Source organism: Scyliorhinus torazame, chromosome X (assembly GCF_047496885.1).
Source record: "Scyliorhinus torazame isolate Kashiwa2021f chromosome X, sScyTor2.1, whole genome shotgun sequence".
NCBI classification, from domain to species: Eukaryota; Metazoa; Chordata; class Chondrichthyes; order Carcharhiniformes; family Scyliorhinidae; genus Scyliorhinus; species Scyliorhinus torazame.
Genome location: NC_092738.1, coordinates 29,829,314 through 29,846,360, shown reverse-complemented (window position 1 = coordinate 29,846,360; position 17,047 = coordinate 29,829,314). Strand labels below are relative to the sequence as shown.

Here is a 17,047-nt window from a genome sequence, read left to right as displayed (position 1 = left end):
ATGAGGATCGTCGTAGCTGGCACAATCAGTACTGGCGTATAGTGACCGGACGGGCCAATATCCATATTGGACTCTGCGTTGCTGTCTACGCCGTCGCTGGTCGAATCCACGGGCACCTCGGGTTCCCCGATGCCCTGACGTTCAACAGGAGGTTGAATGGACAAATAGGATCCTGGTTCCTCTCTGGCCTTGGGATCTTCCTTAGCCGTATGTGGGACATAGTATGGGTCCTGTGTGGGGCCTCCGGGCCTCACGCGGGTGGTTCTTCGTCATGTTGTTGTATGTGGTCCAGATGCTGGTGTGTCTCAGTGCCCTGTACCTGGATCGCGTAAGAGAACGGCCCCATCGCGTGGATGACTACCCCAGAGATCCATGTGGCTCCGGCCCTGGATTTTCTCACGTAAACTTCATCACCTGTCGTGAAGGTGCACACTTGTGGGCGGCGGTGAGAGTCCATCTCCGAGCAGTCCTGCCGCTGATGGAACCGCATCCCGACGTCGGGGAGGATGAGGCTGAGACGTGTCCAGAGTCGTCACCCCATGAGCAATTCAGCCAGCACAATGCCTGTTGTGGCGTGGGGCATCGTACGGTAACTAAAGAGAAATTGTGACAACCGCATCTCCTAAGACTTCCAGGGTTGCATCGGGGCTGCCCGTGGGGCCTTCTGGTGTTCCTGGCATAGGGCACAATTGTGGGCCACCCGCTCGATCTCGCTATCCATTCCGGGCTACCAAATGTAGCTGCACGCCAACATTTTTATTATGGACATCCCGTTATGGAGGTTTTTCAATAAGGGTCGCGTCGCCGTTCGGGTCCGACCATGTACGTTCCCCACAGGAGGACGCCCTCTTCGACACTCATTTTGGGTAGCTTGGAGACGTAGGCCCTCAGCCCATCTGTTATTTCTCTATGTCAGGCCTTGTATTGGACCATACGTCGGACCCTCGATAACTCAGGATCGATCTGGGTTCATTCTCGGATATGTGCTGCTGTTACTGGCAAAGTGTCCATGAAATGGATGGCAGCAATCACCTCCGCGACTGCGATGGAAGCTGGTGGCTTTGTGGATAGGGGCAGTCGATTCAACACGATCGCGTGTGGGATTCTTGTGCCCGAGCAATGCTCTGAAGTATACTCGTAGGTGGACAGAAGCAGGGCCCACCGCTGAACCTGGGCAGATGCTATCGGTGTAATCATCCGATCTTCCTTGGCTAACCCCAACAGGGGCTTGTGGTTGGTCTACACTGTGAACGGCCGCCCATAAACATACTGGTGGAATGGTTCACTACGAACACAGTGGTCAAGTCTTCCATTTCTATCTGTGCATAGTTATGCTCGGCATCTCTGGCACATCTTTGACCCTAGCCAGGGAGGGAACATACCATCCTGGGGTGGCCTCAGAACTGTCTATCTGTTCCCCTTCTGATAAGAATCCTGTATCACTATTGCTCTCCCACTCTTTGCTTTCCCTCCCAGATGAGCCACTTGTGGTGCCACGGACTTCTCTCATACTCTCTCTTCCACATTCTCTCTCACATGCTCTCTCAGTCTTTCTCACTCTCTGTTTCCTGTTTCTCTGTCTCAATCATACTCACATTTTCTATCTTTCACACATTCTCTCAGTCTTGTCCACTCTCTCATACACTCGGTCTCTCTTTCTCTCAGTCTATCTCTATCACACCCTCACTCTCACACTCTCTCACACAAACACACTCTCTCTATCACTCTATGTCTCTCTCCCTCTATCTTTCTCAGTCTTGCACATACATTCTCTCACTCTCTCTCATTCTCTGTCTCCCAAACTCTCTCTCACTGTCACACTCGCTCACTCCCTCTCACTCACGCTCTCACTCCTCTCACTTTCCCTCTCTTGTGCTCTCTCTCACCTTCCCTTTCATTCTCTCTCCCTCTCCTTCTCTCACACTTACTCTAACACTCTCTCGTACTCTCTCATCCTCTCACTCTCTCTCATAATTTCTCACTCTCCCTCCCTCACACTCTCTCAGTCTCATACTCACACACACACTCTCTCTCTTGCACTCTCTCTCTTTCACACTGTCACAATCTCTCTCTCGCTCTCTGTCTCTTGCACTCTCGCTCTCTCTAACACTCTCTCCCACACTCTCTCATACTCTATCAATCTCTCTCACTCTGTCTCACTCACTCTCTCACACACTCACTCTCACTCTCTCTTGGTCCCTCTCACTCTCATACTCTCAGTCTCTGACTTTCACGCGCTCACTGTTACAATCCCTTTCACACATTCCTTCTCGCACACACACTCTCGCTCTATCACTCTCTCTGTCTCCCTCACTTTCTCTCTGTCTTACTCACACTCTTTCTCTCTCTCTTTCCTCCCCTCCTTCTCTAAGCTAAATGCTGACTGCCTCCTGTGGGCAAACTCACACAAATGAATTCAGACATAAGGAACCTCCTTAAACCACACAGCCCATCTCCATGCAACGTGACATACTTGGGATGCTCCAAACAGAAATGTAAACCAATTATCTTTTACTTTCAAAATAATCCCTTTGATTCTGGGACTCACATCAATAATTTGTATCTCTAATGGAGTCAATGGCCCTCTCTCCAGAATTTCCGTTTCCACTGAATAAATCCCTTGTTTACAAAGGTGCTTTTATCTTCTTTGATCTGGGAACGACATGAATAATCTAATCACTTTAGCTCAAAGATGGGTCATCCGTTGTTTAAGTTTTCTCACTTCTAATTCTGACTTTATTAAATAAACACAGCTTGCCACAGGCCTGCTTGAATTGCATTTATTTTTTAAAATCAGTTTCTCAATCAGATGTTTCAATTTATTTACTTTTAAATTCAATTCCTGAAACTAAAATTGATATTTCTAAAACACATAAATTTACAACATATATATTAAGGAAAACATGTGTATTGCAAACACAATACTGTTTCACACTTTTACCAACAATGATTTAGAATTTTATTTTCTCCTATTGACTCAAGTACAATATCGTTTCTGGAGGGCTTAAGGGAACAGACAAGGTTAATGAGTGATTTCAACAGCCATGACTGGCAAAGGCTTTTCTCCTGTGATGACAGTTGTTGTGATTTTCTTTCATTGCTGTGTTTTAGATATGATTCTTGATCATCAGGAGTCATCCATGGAACTAGATGAAAATATTCGTGTGAAAGTGCGTGAAGCTCTTCTGAAAAGACATCACCATCAGATTGAAAGAAAAAGGAACAATCTCATTCCAATTGTCAGGTCTTTTACTGAGGTTGGGAAAAAGCAATCCGAACCTCATTCAATGGACAAGACTGGTAAGGATATGGACTGGAATCTAAATCAAAAACAAAAACACATTTTTGAGCTCTGCAATATCTTGGTATTATTTTGTTTGGAAATGACAAGATGGTTGTATACGAAGGGTGTAGTTGTGTACAAAGAATAAAGAAAATGGGACACGTTGTAGCAAAATGCGACTTATTTATCATCTTGGACCTCATCTTTGAAATAGAATATATTTTCTGATATATCAACCTGCTTGATAGTTTATAGCCTGGTGCCTGATTTAGTCGGCTTATCCTCTGACCAATATCCCAATAAATACACCCTGATGTGCATCTTCTCTGCTTTTCCTTGTCCAGCATGATGGCCAAAATTCTCTGGCCATTGGGATCCTCTGTTCCTGCCGGCAGTGTTTCTCTGCCCATGGGTTTCCCAGCAGCATGGGATGGCTTCAACGGGAAATCCCATTGACAAGTGGTGAAAGTCGAGAATCCCACTCCCAGCTAACTTTGCGCCACCGAGAAACATGCAGCTGGGGGACCGGCGAATCGAGCTCTTTATGTCCATTAACAAATATACCCTATTGATCACTTCCGTTGATACAAGCCGTTCTTTTGTCATTATTTCTCCTACTTTTTTTCCATATTTGTCATCTGTATTGAACAAGAATAATAATAAGCACTGACATCTATTTCTATTCCACTTACAAGAAGTAAGTGTTTGTCTTTGTTGGTGTAAACTGAGCAGTTGACTTGATCGACCTCATAGGTACCTAAACTTCCTGGCAACAATGAAAGTGCTTCAGTTCAGTTTAAAGTGCAGCATTACTTTTGAACCCCTATGTGTCTGGTGTTTTATAACGGGCCAGCATTTTCAAATGTATTTGCAGAGGTTGCAAAGGATGCTTGAAAATATTTAATTGGTTCTGTATAGCAAACACATAGCCTGCCTGGGCCAATATATTTATGATGAGTTAAATTCTGCTGAGAATTGGGTTTGTGTGAGGGGAGGTGGGTGATTGAAGAAAAGCATCCTGTTTGTTGAGGATTACTTTATGTATAGATGTCCTCTTCTGGGGATTAGTTGATAGCATGCTAACTTAAGGCATGGTCACCTATACTGATGGGGAATCTTTTTCAAAGTTGAAACTATTTTAAGAGTGGATAAAAAGCACAAATATATGGGTGATAAGTGCAAATCACATTCCCACTTTTAATCTGGGGCGGTTTCGCTAGTTTTGTCTTTTTCATATTTTACTAAAGTGTGAAGCTGTGGTTCAGGCAACAAAATAAGCCTGGATTTCGCAGTTCCAGTAGCAGTGAATGTTAAGAAGCTTACTGCTATTGACGGCTGCAGCAGAACTACAACACACAGAGAGCCACTTATGCTTGAATGCAGAAATTGCAGTGTGCCTGAATGGGATCTGGGGAGCCAACGCTGGGGGCTGTCAGCTTGAAAACTTGAGATGATTGCCCTGCATTTACTCCCCAGAGTTCTGTTGATTTATTTAAGGCTGCTCTTCGCAGGGTTACAGTCTAGTCAGGAGCATTGCCCATGAAATCAACAGGAGTGTGAAAACATTCCTGCACTCCTGGCTCCTCTCCACCCTGGCTTCTCAGTCCTGCTGATATCGGAAAAGAACTGGGTGCCGATGGGGCTGGGGGGTGAGGGGAAACTCCATATCAAAGATAGAAAATGTTTAAAAACTACTTAACAAAGGTCTGCAGGTGGGCTACTAATTCTCAGACTGTCATTGAGCTAAAGCCAGACCTCAAAGGGCATGACTTCAATTATTGATGTCAGAGGGGGCATGACTTTGTTGGGAATGCATCATGACACTTGGCTTTCCCAGATACCTCACCAATGGATCCAGAAGAGCAAGTTCCCATTGCAGCCTATAATCAAGGCAGATTGTAGTCAGACGTACACCTCCACACCTCCACTTCGCTACTGACTGCATGATCTGGGCTTGCTTACTGTGCTCATTGAATTCTAAATCACAGATAATGTTAGTCAAAATTAAAGCAAATGAAATTGTGTTATCAAAATAAACTGAGTACCTTAATGAAATCATTTCTGTCAGTGCTCATTCTAAATACTGAATGTTGAGAGCTGGGACTCATGTGCTCTGATATCTATTGGAAATTTGAATTCTGACTATATTAACTCCATTTCAAATCCCTCTGGATCAAATGAAGTATCAGATTTAAAAAATAACAGCTGTATTTTAGTATGGGGTTGAAGAGTTTAAAGATTGATTTTGATCAGTGTCGCTTTAATCTTAGATAACATTGCTTAGCAGCTTCTGATACTGCCTCCCCTACTGACACTGCAGTGCCCAGTATGGGAATGTAGAAGAAATGTTACAGGATATACTGACGGTAGGTCAGTGGCACACCACATCAATATAACACAGTATGCCAAAGGAATGCTAATATGTAAATTTTTTCTCATGATTCCCGAGGTAGGAACTTTATTCAGAACATGCTTCTTGAAGAATTGGCAAATGGGCCTGAAGAACTGTTATTTGTGATGACAAGTAACTGTGGCCTGGTTTGGCAAACCTGCTTGGGGAGGTTACGGAGAAGCTCTGGCAGAACCTGAGAGACCCCATAGGCCCTGGTACACGTAATGAACCAACTTTGAAAAAAGAGAATAGATTTAATTTGGGTTTTTTGAAAAATAAAAATCCCATCCAATTCCAGATCTCCAAATATTATTTTCTCTTCAAGTTGCTTATTTCTGCTTTCCCTCCTCAGGTCAAATGTTGTCCCCACAGTCTCTTCCAACTCATCTTGAAGCTAAAAATGGAGTCAACCAAGACAATGTAAACATTGAGGCAGGGAAGGTAAGGCCATTGCTTTGGCTTATCAGGTTGTGATGCCTGTAGTTTGGATGTACCCCACTGGACGTCTGTGCATAACATTCAAGCTGGACAACATTCTAACAGTAAAGCTATGAACATTTGTTAAGGTAGTCCAGTGGTGTGCAAATGTGTGATGTGCAGAGTGGTCAAGTATGTGGTCCATACAGCAACAGCAACGTGATGGCACAGTGATTAGCACTGTTGCTTCACAGTGCCAGGGACCCAGGTTCGATTCCCGGCTTGGGTCACTGTCTGTGCGGAGTCTGCACGTTCTCCCCGTGTGTGCGTGGGTTTCCTCCGGGTGCTCCGGTTTCATCCCACAGTCCAAAGATTGTGCAGGTTAGGTGGATTGGACATTCTGAATTCTCCCTCTGTGTACTCGAACAGGCGCCGGAATGTGATGACTAGGGGCTTTTCACAGTAACTTCATTGCAGTGTTAATGTAAGCCTACTTGTGACACTATTAAAGATTATTATTATTATAACGTTGTGATATTGGCTAGACTGTTGGCGAAGGCATTGAATTCCCTAGAATTTAGAATAGACTTTGCAGATTGGAAGGTGGCAAACATAACCCCACTATTCAAGAAAGGGGAGGGAGAGAACGAGAAACTTTACACCAGTTAGTCTGACATTGGAAGTAGGGACAATTCCAGAATATATTATTAGGGACATGGTATCAGGACACCTAAATGAGTGTCAACTCTGTCCAATCATATTATGATTTATGATGGGGAATCATGGGCAAGATTCTCCAGTCCCCGACGCCGAAATCGCCTTCGGCGATCAACCAGAGAATCCCCGTTGGTGGCGAAATCGGGGGTGGTGCCGCTTTTGCGATGCTCTGCCCCCTCCATAACAGCGTACCGTATGGACGGCCTCAGGATGTCACCCGAGGCTCTCCCCCGATGCTCCGCATCCGATGGGCCGAGTTCCCAACGGCGTGGGTCACTCATGCTATTTTGTTTCGGGAACTCGGCATGGCGGCTGCAGACTGAGTCCAGCGCCGCCACATGCGGGGAGGAGCCGATCCGCGGGTAGGAGAGGCTTTGGCAGGGGCTGGGGGCACTGATGGGGGGTGGTCCGGGGGTGGCGAGCCTGGCACTATTTGGCAGGCTGGGTCCGCGCGCGGCTGGTGCCATGTTGGATTTGGATTTTGTTTATTGTCACGTGTACCGAGGTACAGTGAAAAGTATTTTTCTGCGAGCAGCTCAACAGATCATTAAGTACATGGGAAAAAAAGGGAATAAAAGAAAATACATAATAGAGCAACACAAGGTACACAATGTAACTACATAAGCACTGGCATCGGATGAAGCATACAGGGTGTAGTGTTAATGAGGTCAGTCCATAAGAGGTCATTTAGGAGTCTGCTAACAGCGGGGAAGAAGCTGTTTTTGAGTCTGTTTGTGCGTGTTCTCAGACTTCTGTATCTCCTGCCCGATGGAAGAAGTTGGAAGAGTGAGTAAGCCGGGTGGGAGGGGGTCTTTGATTATCCTGCCCGCTTTCCCCAGGCAGCGGGAGGTGTAGATGAAGTCAATGGATGGGAGGCAGGTTCGTGTGATGGACTGGGCTGTGTTCACGACTTTCTAAAGTTCCTTGCAGTCTTGGGCCGAGCAGTTGCCATACCAGGCTGTGATGCAGCCCGATAGGATGCTTTCTATGGTGCATCTGTAAAAATTGGTAAGAGTCAATGTGGACATGTTGAATTTCCTTAGTTTCCTGAGGAAGTATAGGCGCTGTTGTGCTTTCTTGGTGGGTCACTCATGTTGCGCCACTGAAGGCCACCGCCGTGCGCATGCGCAGCCATGGACCCGGCAATTCTCCAGCCGTATCCGCAGCTAGAGCCGGGGGCTTTATGTTGTGTGCCTGCCAGCCCTCCACCAGACGGAGGATCAGTGGAGGTTTTGCGCCGTTCTTTCGGGTGTAAAACGCCACTATTCCCACGCCTGCGCCAGCACTTAGTCTCACAATCATCGGTGAATCCAGTCCCAAGTTTCACAAATCTGTTAGAGTTTATTGATATTAATGGTAGGGTAGATGAGCGGCACCCAGTGAATGTAGTGTATTTGAATTTTCAAAAAGTGTTCAATAAGGTGCCGCACAAGAGGTTATTGCACAAAATTAGGACTGATGAGATTAGGGGTAATACATTTGCAGGGATTGATTAACAAACAGATGTGTCATTTTCGGACTGAAAAGCTCTAATTAATGGGGTGCAAGGATCAGTGCTAAGGCTTCAGCTATTTACAATCTATATCAATAATTTAGATGGTAGTCTGAATGTAATATAAAGTTAAATAGGAAAGTAAACTCTAGGATTAGGCAACAAAGCTACAAAAGTGCATAGACAGGTTAAGTAAGTGGGCAACAGCACAGCAGATGGAATATAACTTGGAGAAAAGGTAAGAAAAATAAGAAAACAAACTATTTTGTAAAAAAATATGAGACTGGGAAATCTTGGGGCGTGATTCTCCATCCTGGGATACCCGGATCGCATTCACCGATGAGACGGAGAATTGGGCGTTGGAGAGAAATCGAGATCTGCGCTGTCCGATCCCCCGCTGGCGGCGTGAACTAGGTCCATGATGCGCGCTAGCGGGGCGATGTAAATAAATGCAAATTGTTCTTAATGATCCATTTGCGTCTATTTGGCGGGCTGGCACCCTATGCTCCGGCCGTCTGTGATTCTTTGGTCCCTGCGGCCAGGAATCTCATGGGCACAGATCACTTGTGGTCTCTACCAACGTGACTCTGGCATGGTGGACCTCGCGGTACCCCCTGGCCCGTCGTGAGGTCCACCACGCGAGGGCCATGTTAGTAGGTACCATCTGAGACCATCCAAGCCCATCTGAGGGCCCCCCTCCCCCCAAACACTGCACTACCTGCCCACACCCCCTCTACCTGAACCCCCCCTACCCCCCATGCCCCCTTCCAGGGACCCCTGTAATAGGGGGACCACCCCAGGGGAAATTGCGTGCTTGTGTGATTGTAATGCACCTAGTGGTTGGGATGCACTTAGCTGTCTTTGACGTGGTCTGGGGTTTCGCCACTTAGGCCATTGAACGTGAAGGGAGATGAATGAATCAAAGCTGCTGATGGTTTGTAGAAGCTGTCAATCACAGACCACTGCGAGTAAGCTATGAATGGCTTGCAGCTAATGGATCTGTGGGAACCAAACACAGGTCACAGCTGTTCTCCTTCCAGGAATGGACATGTGGAGCTTAAAGGTAAGTGTTACAACTGTAATTCATCTCACTGCCCCTGACTGGGCTGCTCTCTAGCTTCCAGACAGCTGTCTCTTTTCTGAGGGGGGCTCTGTTTGGATGGGTGGGGGGGGGGGGGGGGGGGTTGCATCTAGGGCGGTCCCTTTAGGCAGGGGGTCCCTATGTGGGGTCCCCCTATTACAAGAGCCCCTGTGGGGGTTTCCCTATTGCAGGCGTCCCTGTGGGGGGTCTCCATACTACTGCGGTCCCGGGGGAGAGGGTATGTGGGGATAGGGAAGGCGCCCAGGTGGACTACTGTGCGGTGCGTGGGAGTGGGGGAGTTTGGGACCAATTTGCAGCATGAAGCGGGGGGGGGGTGGGGGTCGGTCGCAGGGCGTCGCTATCGCGCTGCCTGCTCAAGATGGCGGCCCGAGAGTGAGATTACCTTGGCTTGTATTCCAAAAATTTGCATGGCGTGGAACACTGAATTGCTTACCAGTTTGGCCTCCCAGGGAGATCATAAGCTGCTTGCAATTCAGCTCTGGCACGAGAACATTGGGCTGGATTCTCCGTTTCAGCGGCTAAGTGCCAACTGAAACGGAGAATTCCCGGATGTTTTACGACGCCAAAACCCTCACCGACTCTGGGACCGTACCAAAAACAGACGGTGAATGTCCGGGTCCCGTGGCGACGACCTGCAACGACCGCGCCGTACAGCACGGCGGTGGCCATGCGTGGACCCGACATGCCAAATGCGACCCCACGGGCCACTCCCTGGCCAACCCCCACCAGTCCCCCCAGCGCTCGCGGAAGCCCCCCCTCGGCCAGCGGCACGGACCCCGGCCGAGTGTCACGGTGCTGGAAACAGTCCGCGCTGGTTTTCCGACCATTCAGACCACACGTCAACCGCATGTTCTGGAGCACGGCCCATCTTGGGCGGAGCATCGCGGGAGGACCTTCCGATGACGCGCCAACACTGTTTCAGAGGGGGTGGAGACGCAAAAGCCGATGTCAAACTGCCGTCGCCCCCAATTTGGGCGTCTTAAGGGATTCTCTGCCCGATCATCTATTACGATATCGGTGTCAGGCAACAGAGAATTCCACCAATTGGGCTGGATTCCCAATTTGAAGACCAAGTGTTGACGCCGGCGTGGGAACAGTGGCGTTTTACGCCCGAAGAAACAGCGCAAAAGCTGCACCGATCCTCCGTCTGGTGGGGGGCTAGCAGGCATGCAGCGTAAAGCCTGGCTTTACTTGCGGATATGGCAGGAGAATTGCCGGGTCCGTGGCCTCGCATGCGCACAATGAGTACGCTGCTTTTGAGGGGGCGGAGCATCGCAAAAGCGGCGCTGCCCCCGATTTTGGAGCAAATGTGAATACTCCGGCCGATCGCCGAATGCTATTTCGGCGTCAGAGACCGGAGAATCCCGCCCACAGTCTCACAAACAGAGAATCCAACCCTTGATATTTAGAGGGATTGGGGTGTTCTTGCACATGAATTACACAAAGTTAACATGCAGCTACAGCTAACAGTTAGGAAGGCAAATGGAATGTCAGCCTTTATGACAAAGGAGAGTAGTCTTTCTGCAATTGCAGTGAAATCATGATGAGTCAAGCTTGGATGACACAAAATTCAGTCTATTGTTATGGGCCAGGGTTTCACCTGACTCTCAACTTTTACTAGATTGTGTGGGGAGCACACGGCCCACTCTACAGGTCTGGTAAAGCAGAAATGGAAAAGTATTTTTTTAAAGCAAAACAATGTTTATTCTATGAACTCAAGTTAACCTTTTTAAAACATACAGTGAACATCTTAGCAACCATCAATTCAAATACAACCCCCAAAGAATACAACACTAAGTAATGCTTAAGCTGTCCTTTTAACATCCATAAGACTTAAAAAACCTTAAAAACAGAAAGACATCAGGTTTAAATTCGCTACTGCGAACAGTTATTAGTTTTAAATCACCAAAGGGTCGATTTACAGTCTTTAGATTACAGAGAGAGACTCATACACCTTCTGGCTGTGACTGCAGCTATCCAGCTCTGAAAACGAAACTAAAACACACCCTGCAGCAACAGCCTAAAACAAAAGTAAAAAGCTGACAGACAGCCCAGCTCCACCCACTCTCTGACATCACTGCAGTAGTAAACACCCATTTCTTAAAGGTACTCTCACTACAGATATTTATATACACACCCATTTATAAACACCCATTTCTTAAAGGTACTCTCACATGACACTATGTTAAAATTATCAACCATACCGACCGACAGAATATCGAACCTCATGAATGATGCTTTTGATATGCTGACCTTCTGCACTAGTAACTTTGAATTAGCCAAATGATAATCTATGAAATGTGTTTTGGCTTGTCATGTGACTGCACCAATCAATCAGTGGAGTGAGACAACACAGGAGCAAGCCATCATTTGACATTGCGATCTTCCTGTGAAAGGACGTTCAAAGTGGAGTATGGCTACATCTGTGAGAAAGTTAAAAGCGTTGTCAATCGGAGGTCACCTGCCTGTCTCCCTAGCCGATGTCAAAAAGGCAGTAGAGATGCTCTTCTGTCGAAAAGGCAGTAGATTTTGCACTCCAGCACAAAAACACTGAAAACATGTTTGACTGCATTGACATGGTGAACTGTATCGTGCACGTCTGGAGGCAGTTTACTAAGCAGAAAAGGATTGCAGAGCTTTTCCAGAGCTAGCTCCTAACAATTTTCAATGCAAAGCTCTGCAGCCAGGCGGTCCATTCCTGAAACAAAAGTGTTGGCGCCGGGGCAGGATTAGTGGTGTTCTATGACACCTAAACTGGCACCGCACCTGGACCGATTCACCAACCGTTAAGGGGCTAGCACCGGCGCCATGCAGAACACAATCGATTCCAATAAGAAAGAGTCTGATTCGCCGGATTCGGGATTGACACTCAGAAGGCTGACAAGCTGCAGCCACACTTCACTCCCCACACACACCATGCCAGCCAACGAGATGGCAGCAAGGCATGTGGCCCAACATTCACTGACGAGCAACTGGAGACCCTGCTGGACGCCGTGGAGGAGAAGCAGGCGACCCTGTACCCGGGATGGGAAGGAGACATCCAGCTGCTGCCACTCGCCAGGCCTGGGCGCAGATGGCAGAGGTCGTCAGCGACGTGGGCAACACCGTCCAGACTGGCCAGCGGTGCTGGGAAAAACTGCATTCCCTCCTCAAGGCAGCCAAGGTGAGTAGGCAGCACTGTGCCCCCAGCACTAACCCCCGTCCCACACACCCGTAACCCCACCCATTACTGCACCCTGAGGGCGGCCGAACCCCCACTTTGTACCACAGGCTGGCACCCATACCGGCAGCCTTGGCCAGGTGACCTGGCCACTGAGGCCACCAGCCACCCACCCCCTGGGCTGCATGCATTGGACTGTCTAATACTGTGCATTTTCTGTTCCCCTCCATCTCAGGAGAAGGCCGCGCACACCGCTGGGAGCGGGAGAAGACTGGAGGGGGATCGCCGGACCGTTGAGTTCGGTGGGGGTGGGAATGGGGGGGGGGGGGGGGGGGAGACATGTGGGGGCAGCAGCTACAATGCAGGCCAGGGCCACCGTGTAGCCCTTTGGACCTGTTTGGACACTGGAGTAGTCACCATACTAGCATGTCTGCCCTTTACAAAATGGATTTCAGTATCGAACCAGGAGTGGTTGACATCTGCCTAGCCGCCGCAGCCCTAGCGGACACAATGAGGCTGCACGAGCAGGAGCTGCTGGGGAGGACCCTGCAGAACCGGAGCCTGCCCCAGACGAGCGGGGGCCAGCCAGTGAGGTTGGAGACACAGCCGCCCAACAGGCCGAGGAGGTGGAAGGAGGCGACGCATCAGGCCTCGTGTACACCGGCAATGCCTGTCGTATGATGACCTGCCGGCTTGAGCGGGTCGCTGAAGACTCCTGCTAACCAGGGAGACCATACGGCATATCTGCTGCATCATGGCATATCTGGAGCCAGAGGGGTATGGGGGAGGACATCCGCTCTCCATGGCCGTCAAGGCGATGGTCGCCCTGAACTTTTTTGCCACAGGCCCTTCCAGGGGCCAAGTGGGAACCTGTCTGGGATCTCCCATACCTATGTGCACAGATGCATCCACGCCGTAATGGAGGCCCTCTATGCCCAAACACACAATATATCCACCCGAATATGGACCGAGCCCAGCAGATTGCCCAGGCAACGGGATTCGCCGCCATCGCCAGGATGCCCCACGTCCAGAGGATGATCGACAGGACACATGTCCCTACGAGCACCGCCGCATGAGGGGTCGCGGTTGGGGGACCCCCGATGGACCCAGCCCGTCGCCTGGTGATCATGCAAGACAAAAAGAAGACGCATGGTTAGATCGCGGGTAGGCGAGGTGTGACCCACATGCTATAGGGACATCGCAATTCGCTGGGGGCTCACTTGCATCTCCGATGCTGACCTTCGCCTCGGCGACTGCCTGCTCTCCAACACTGCCAACCAGGTCCAGCATCTGCTCTCCGACGGTGATGGGCCACAGGTCCGGTGGGCCCCCTCTGGTCTTCTCTGGTCTTCTTTGTCTCGCTGCGTTTGTGGGCTGCCTTCTTCTGGGGAGATGGATAATGCACAGTATGAGATACACTTACGCGGGCAGCGCAGGGGGCATGGTGGTGGTGACTCACTCTGGCTTGTCTGGGGGGTTGCCCATCCTCACCCAGTGCTGCTTATCCATCCACCTAGTGGGAGACGCATGTGGGCTGGCAGGGTGATGGGTGTAGAGAGTATGGGACGGGGGTGTTTCCAGGGGCATGGTAGTGGTGGTGACTCACCCTAGCTGGCATGGTTGCCCATCCTTACCCAGAACTTTCTACCGGTCGGCCTTGTGGGGGCCGCATGGGTGGCGGGGGGGGGGGGATACCGGGGTGGTGCCAGGGGCGCGGAGCTGGTTACTCATCCTGGCCACCCTGAGGAGGTTGTGCAACTTGTTCCTGGACTGCTGCCCAGTCTTGGTGGTGGGGCCCATGGCGCTCATGGCCTCTGCCAACCGCGCCAAGGCCCGGTTGGCGTCGCACTCTGGGGAAGGGGATATCCTGCATCTTCTCCGCAACATCCAGCAGTGTCACCAACTTTGCATTGGTGAACCTCAATGCCGCCCCTCGGAGTGGCATCTTCATGGTTGGAATAAGAGTGTGTGGGGAGTGGAGTGCTTATATGTGGCTGCAGCTTGTCAGGCTCTCGGGTGCCAATCCCAACCCCGGCAAATCACACGCCGGCTTGCGTTGGAATTGCACTTGTTCCATGTGGCACCGGTGCTGGCCCATTAGCATGTGGAGAATCCTGCACTAAGTATTTGCTTTTTTGGTGCTTTTTTATCCTGTTTATTCATAGATTGGCTGGATAAGACCTATATTGTGCAACGTGTTTGAATGTCCCTATGGGGAGGGGTGGGTAGGCCGCGCTGCTAGATTGTGTTCAGATGACTGTCAAAAATGTAGATCTTGGGCTGGATTCTGCAGCCACCCAGCCGTGTGTTTCTCAACCACATGCCGGTCGCTGGTAGTAGGATTCTATCCTCCCACAGATTGTCAATGGGATTTCCCATTGAAGACACCTCATGCAGCTAGGAAACCCAGCAGTGGAATAAGTGAATCACAACGATCAGAGAATTTTGGCACTTAAGTCACTAAAGTCTGGGCCCCATGGTTTAAAAGAATGGGAGATGATCTAATTGAAACATAAAAAATTCTAAAGGGGCCTGACACGAAGAGGATGTTTCACTTGGCTGGAGGAGTGTACAACTAAGGTTGACAGCCTCAGAATAAGGAGCTGGCCATTTAGGCCTGATGGGAACTTTCTTTGTTCAAGAGGTTGGGAATATTTGGAATTCTCCACATCAGAGAGCTGTGGATGCTCAGTTATTGAGTATGTTCAAGATTGAGATTGATGGATTGAATCAAGAGTTATGAGGATAGCTTGCAAAACTGGAGTTGAGACAGAAGATTAGTCATGATCCGACTGAATAGCAGAGTCGGCTCAAAAGGCTGGAGGGTTTATTCCTGCTCCTATTTCTTACAATCTCAGACATCAGAGCCTTTAAGGCAAATTGTGGTCAAATATAAACTCTAAATTGCACATTCAATGACAGATACAGCTAACACAGACCTTACAAATTGGCTTAGCAGTCCATTCAGATCACACTCAGTCACAAAGTACTTTGAACTCTGTCTTCCTCATGAGGAATTTCAGCTCCTCTCCTTCCAGGAGTTAGTCTGATCTCCAGCCGACAGCTGCACACAACCAACTCGGGTTCCAGGCATAATCTTCACCACAAATAGAACATGTATGCAGATCTTGCTCAACTTGGTCTGAATGAGGTGGACCTTTCAGTGTTACCTATCAGTATCAAACAGCTGCAGCAACCTATTCTCAGCTTCTGGGTCTGGACTGTCTTTCGTCTTCTTCAGCTTGCCTATACTGCATTAGTGCACTCAACTATTAAGGCATGCTTAATAGCTACTGTAGCTTGGACTGACTTGTACCCTTTTATATTTTTCAACCAGGATCAGTTTCAATTTCCCAACCTCTGTTTAATTTTGGTTTCCTTAGAAATAGTTTACCTTTGTTTCCATTTCAGTTTCATTTTCAATTCAGTTTCTGCTTTGAGGTAAAGTCTTCCTCAAAAACATACAAATTAAATGTTAAAATACAGATTCCCTCACAGTAACCTAGATGTGGAATACTTGCATTGAAGTTCTGTAATTTTGGAAATCTGGCTGATGTCCCCAGGATTTGGCACATGACATTCTGAGTCTGGTATCATACAATGTCTCTTGATACCAGAACAACACCCCTTATAACATGTTGCGGCGTTGCAATGTCTCCTCAGCAGTACTCTATAGAGTTTTGAGTAACATTTCTAATTTATACCAATTTGTGGTAATTTCTGGGCATTTCATTCTGCAAATCTACAAATAAGAACTAGATTAAGGCTCTTCAAAGTCAATACACAAGACTGTTTCTGCTGGTGAAAGGACAGAATGCTAACTAGTGATAACCCACTTTATGAACACAGAAAAACTTCTCCTTATCATTCTTTGTGTTAGACCATGACAAAGGTGGACAGACAAATGACCTGTTCTCAGGTCAGCAAGTACAGGTCAGTTGGCACAAACCAATGCACAAAGTTGTGCTTTATTGTCCAGTTTTTCGTTGCACTGTGAAAGGAAGTACCTCAATACTAATTAGCATCCTTAATAGCTAGGCGATGATCATCTCCAACAAAAGAGAATTTAATCATCGCCCCTTGACATTCAATAGCATTACAATCACCAAATCCCCACAATCAGCATCCGTTGTCCAGAAACTGAACTAGACTAACCATATAAGTACTATGACTCCAAGTGCAGGTTAGAGGCTAGGAATCCTGTGATGAGTGACTCATCACCCAACTACCCAAAGCCAGTCCACAATCTACAAGGCTCAAATCAGGAGTGTGATGGAATACTCTTCGCTTACCTGGATGAGTGTAGCTCCAACAACATTCAGGAAGCTCAACATCATTTAGGGCAAAGCAGCCCACTTGATTCGCACCCCAGCCACTCCCTTCACCACCGATACATAGTGGGAGCAGTGGAAGGTACCCACCAAACCACTCATCGCCCTGATTTCAAAATATATTGCTCTTCCTTCATTGTCACAGGGTCAAAA

General features: G+C 48.4%; 1 protein-coding gene across 3 annotated transcripts in view; it reads left to right on the top strand.

Moving 5' to 3' along the window:
• Positions 1–17,047, top strand: part of LOC140405470 (electroneutral sodium bicarbonate exchanger 1-like) — a 391,515-nt gene that overhangs the window by 278,073 nt on the left and 96,395 nt on the right. For all 3 annotated transcript variants that reach the window (XM_072493938.1, XM_072493937.1, XM_072493936.1), the window contains 2 exons: positions 3,112–3,300; positions 6,028–6,116. In XM_072493938.1, coding sequence (XP_072350039.1) covers positions 3,112–3,300; positions 6,028–6,116 — 278 coding nt within the window. The remainder of the gene's footprint in view (positions 1–3,111; positions 3,301–6,027; positions 6,117–17,047) is intronic.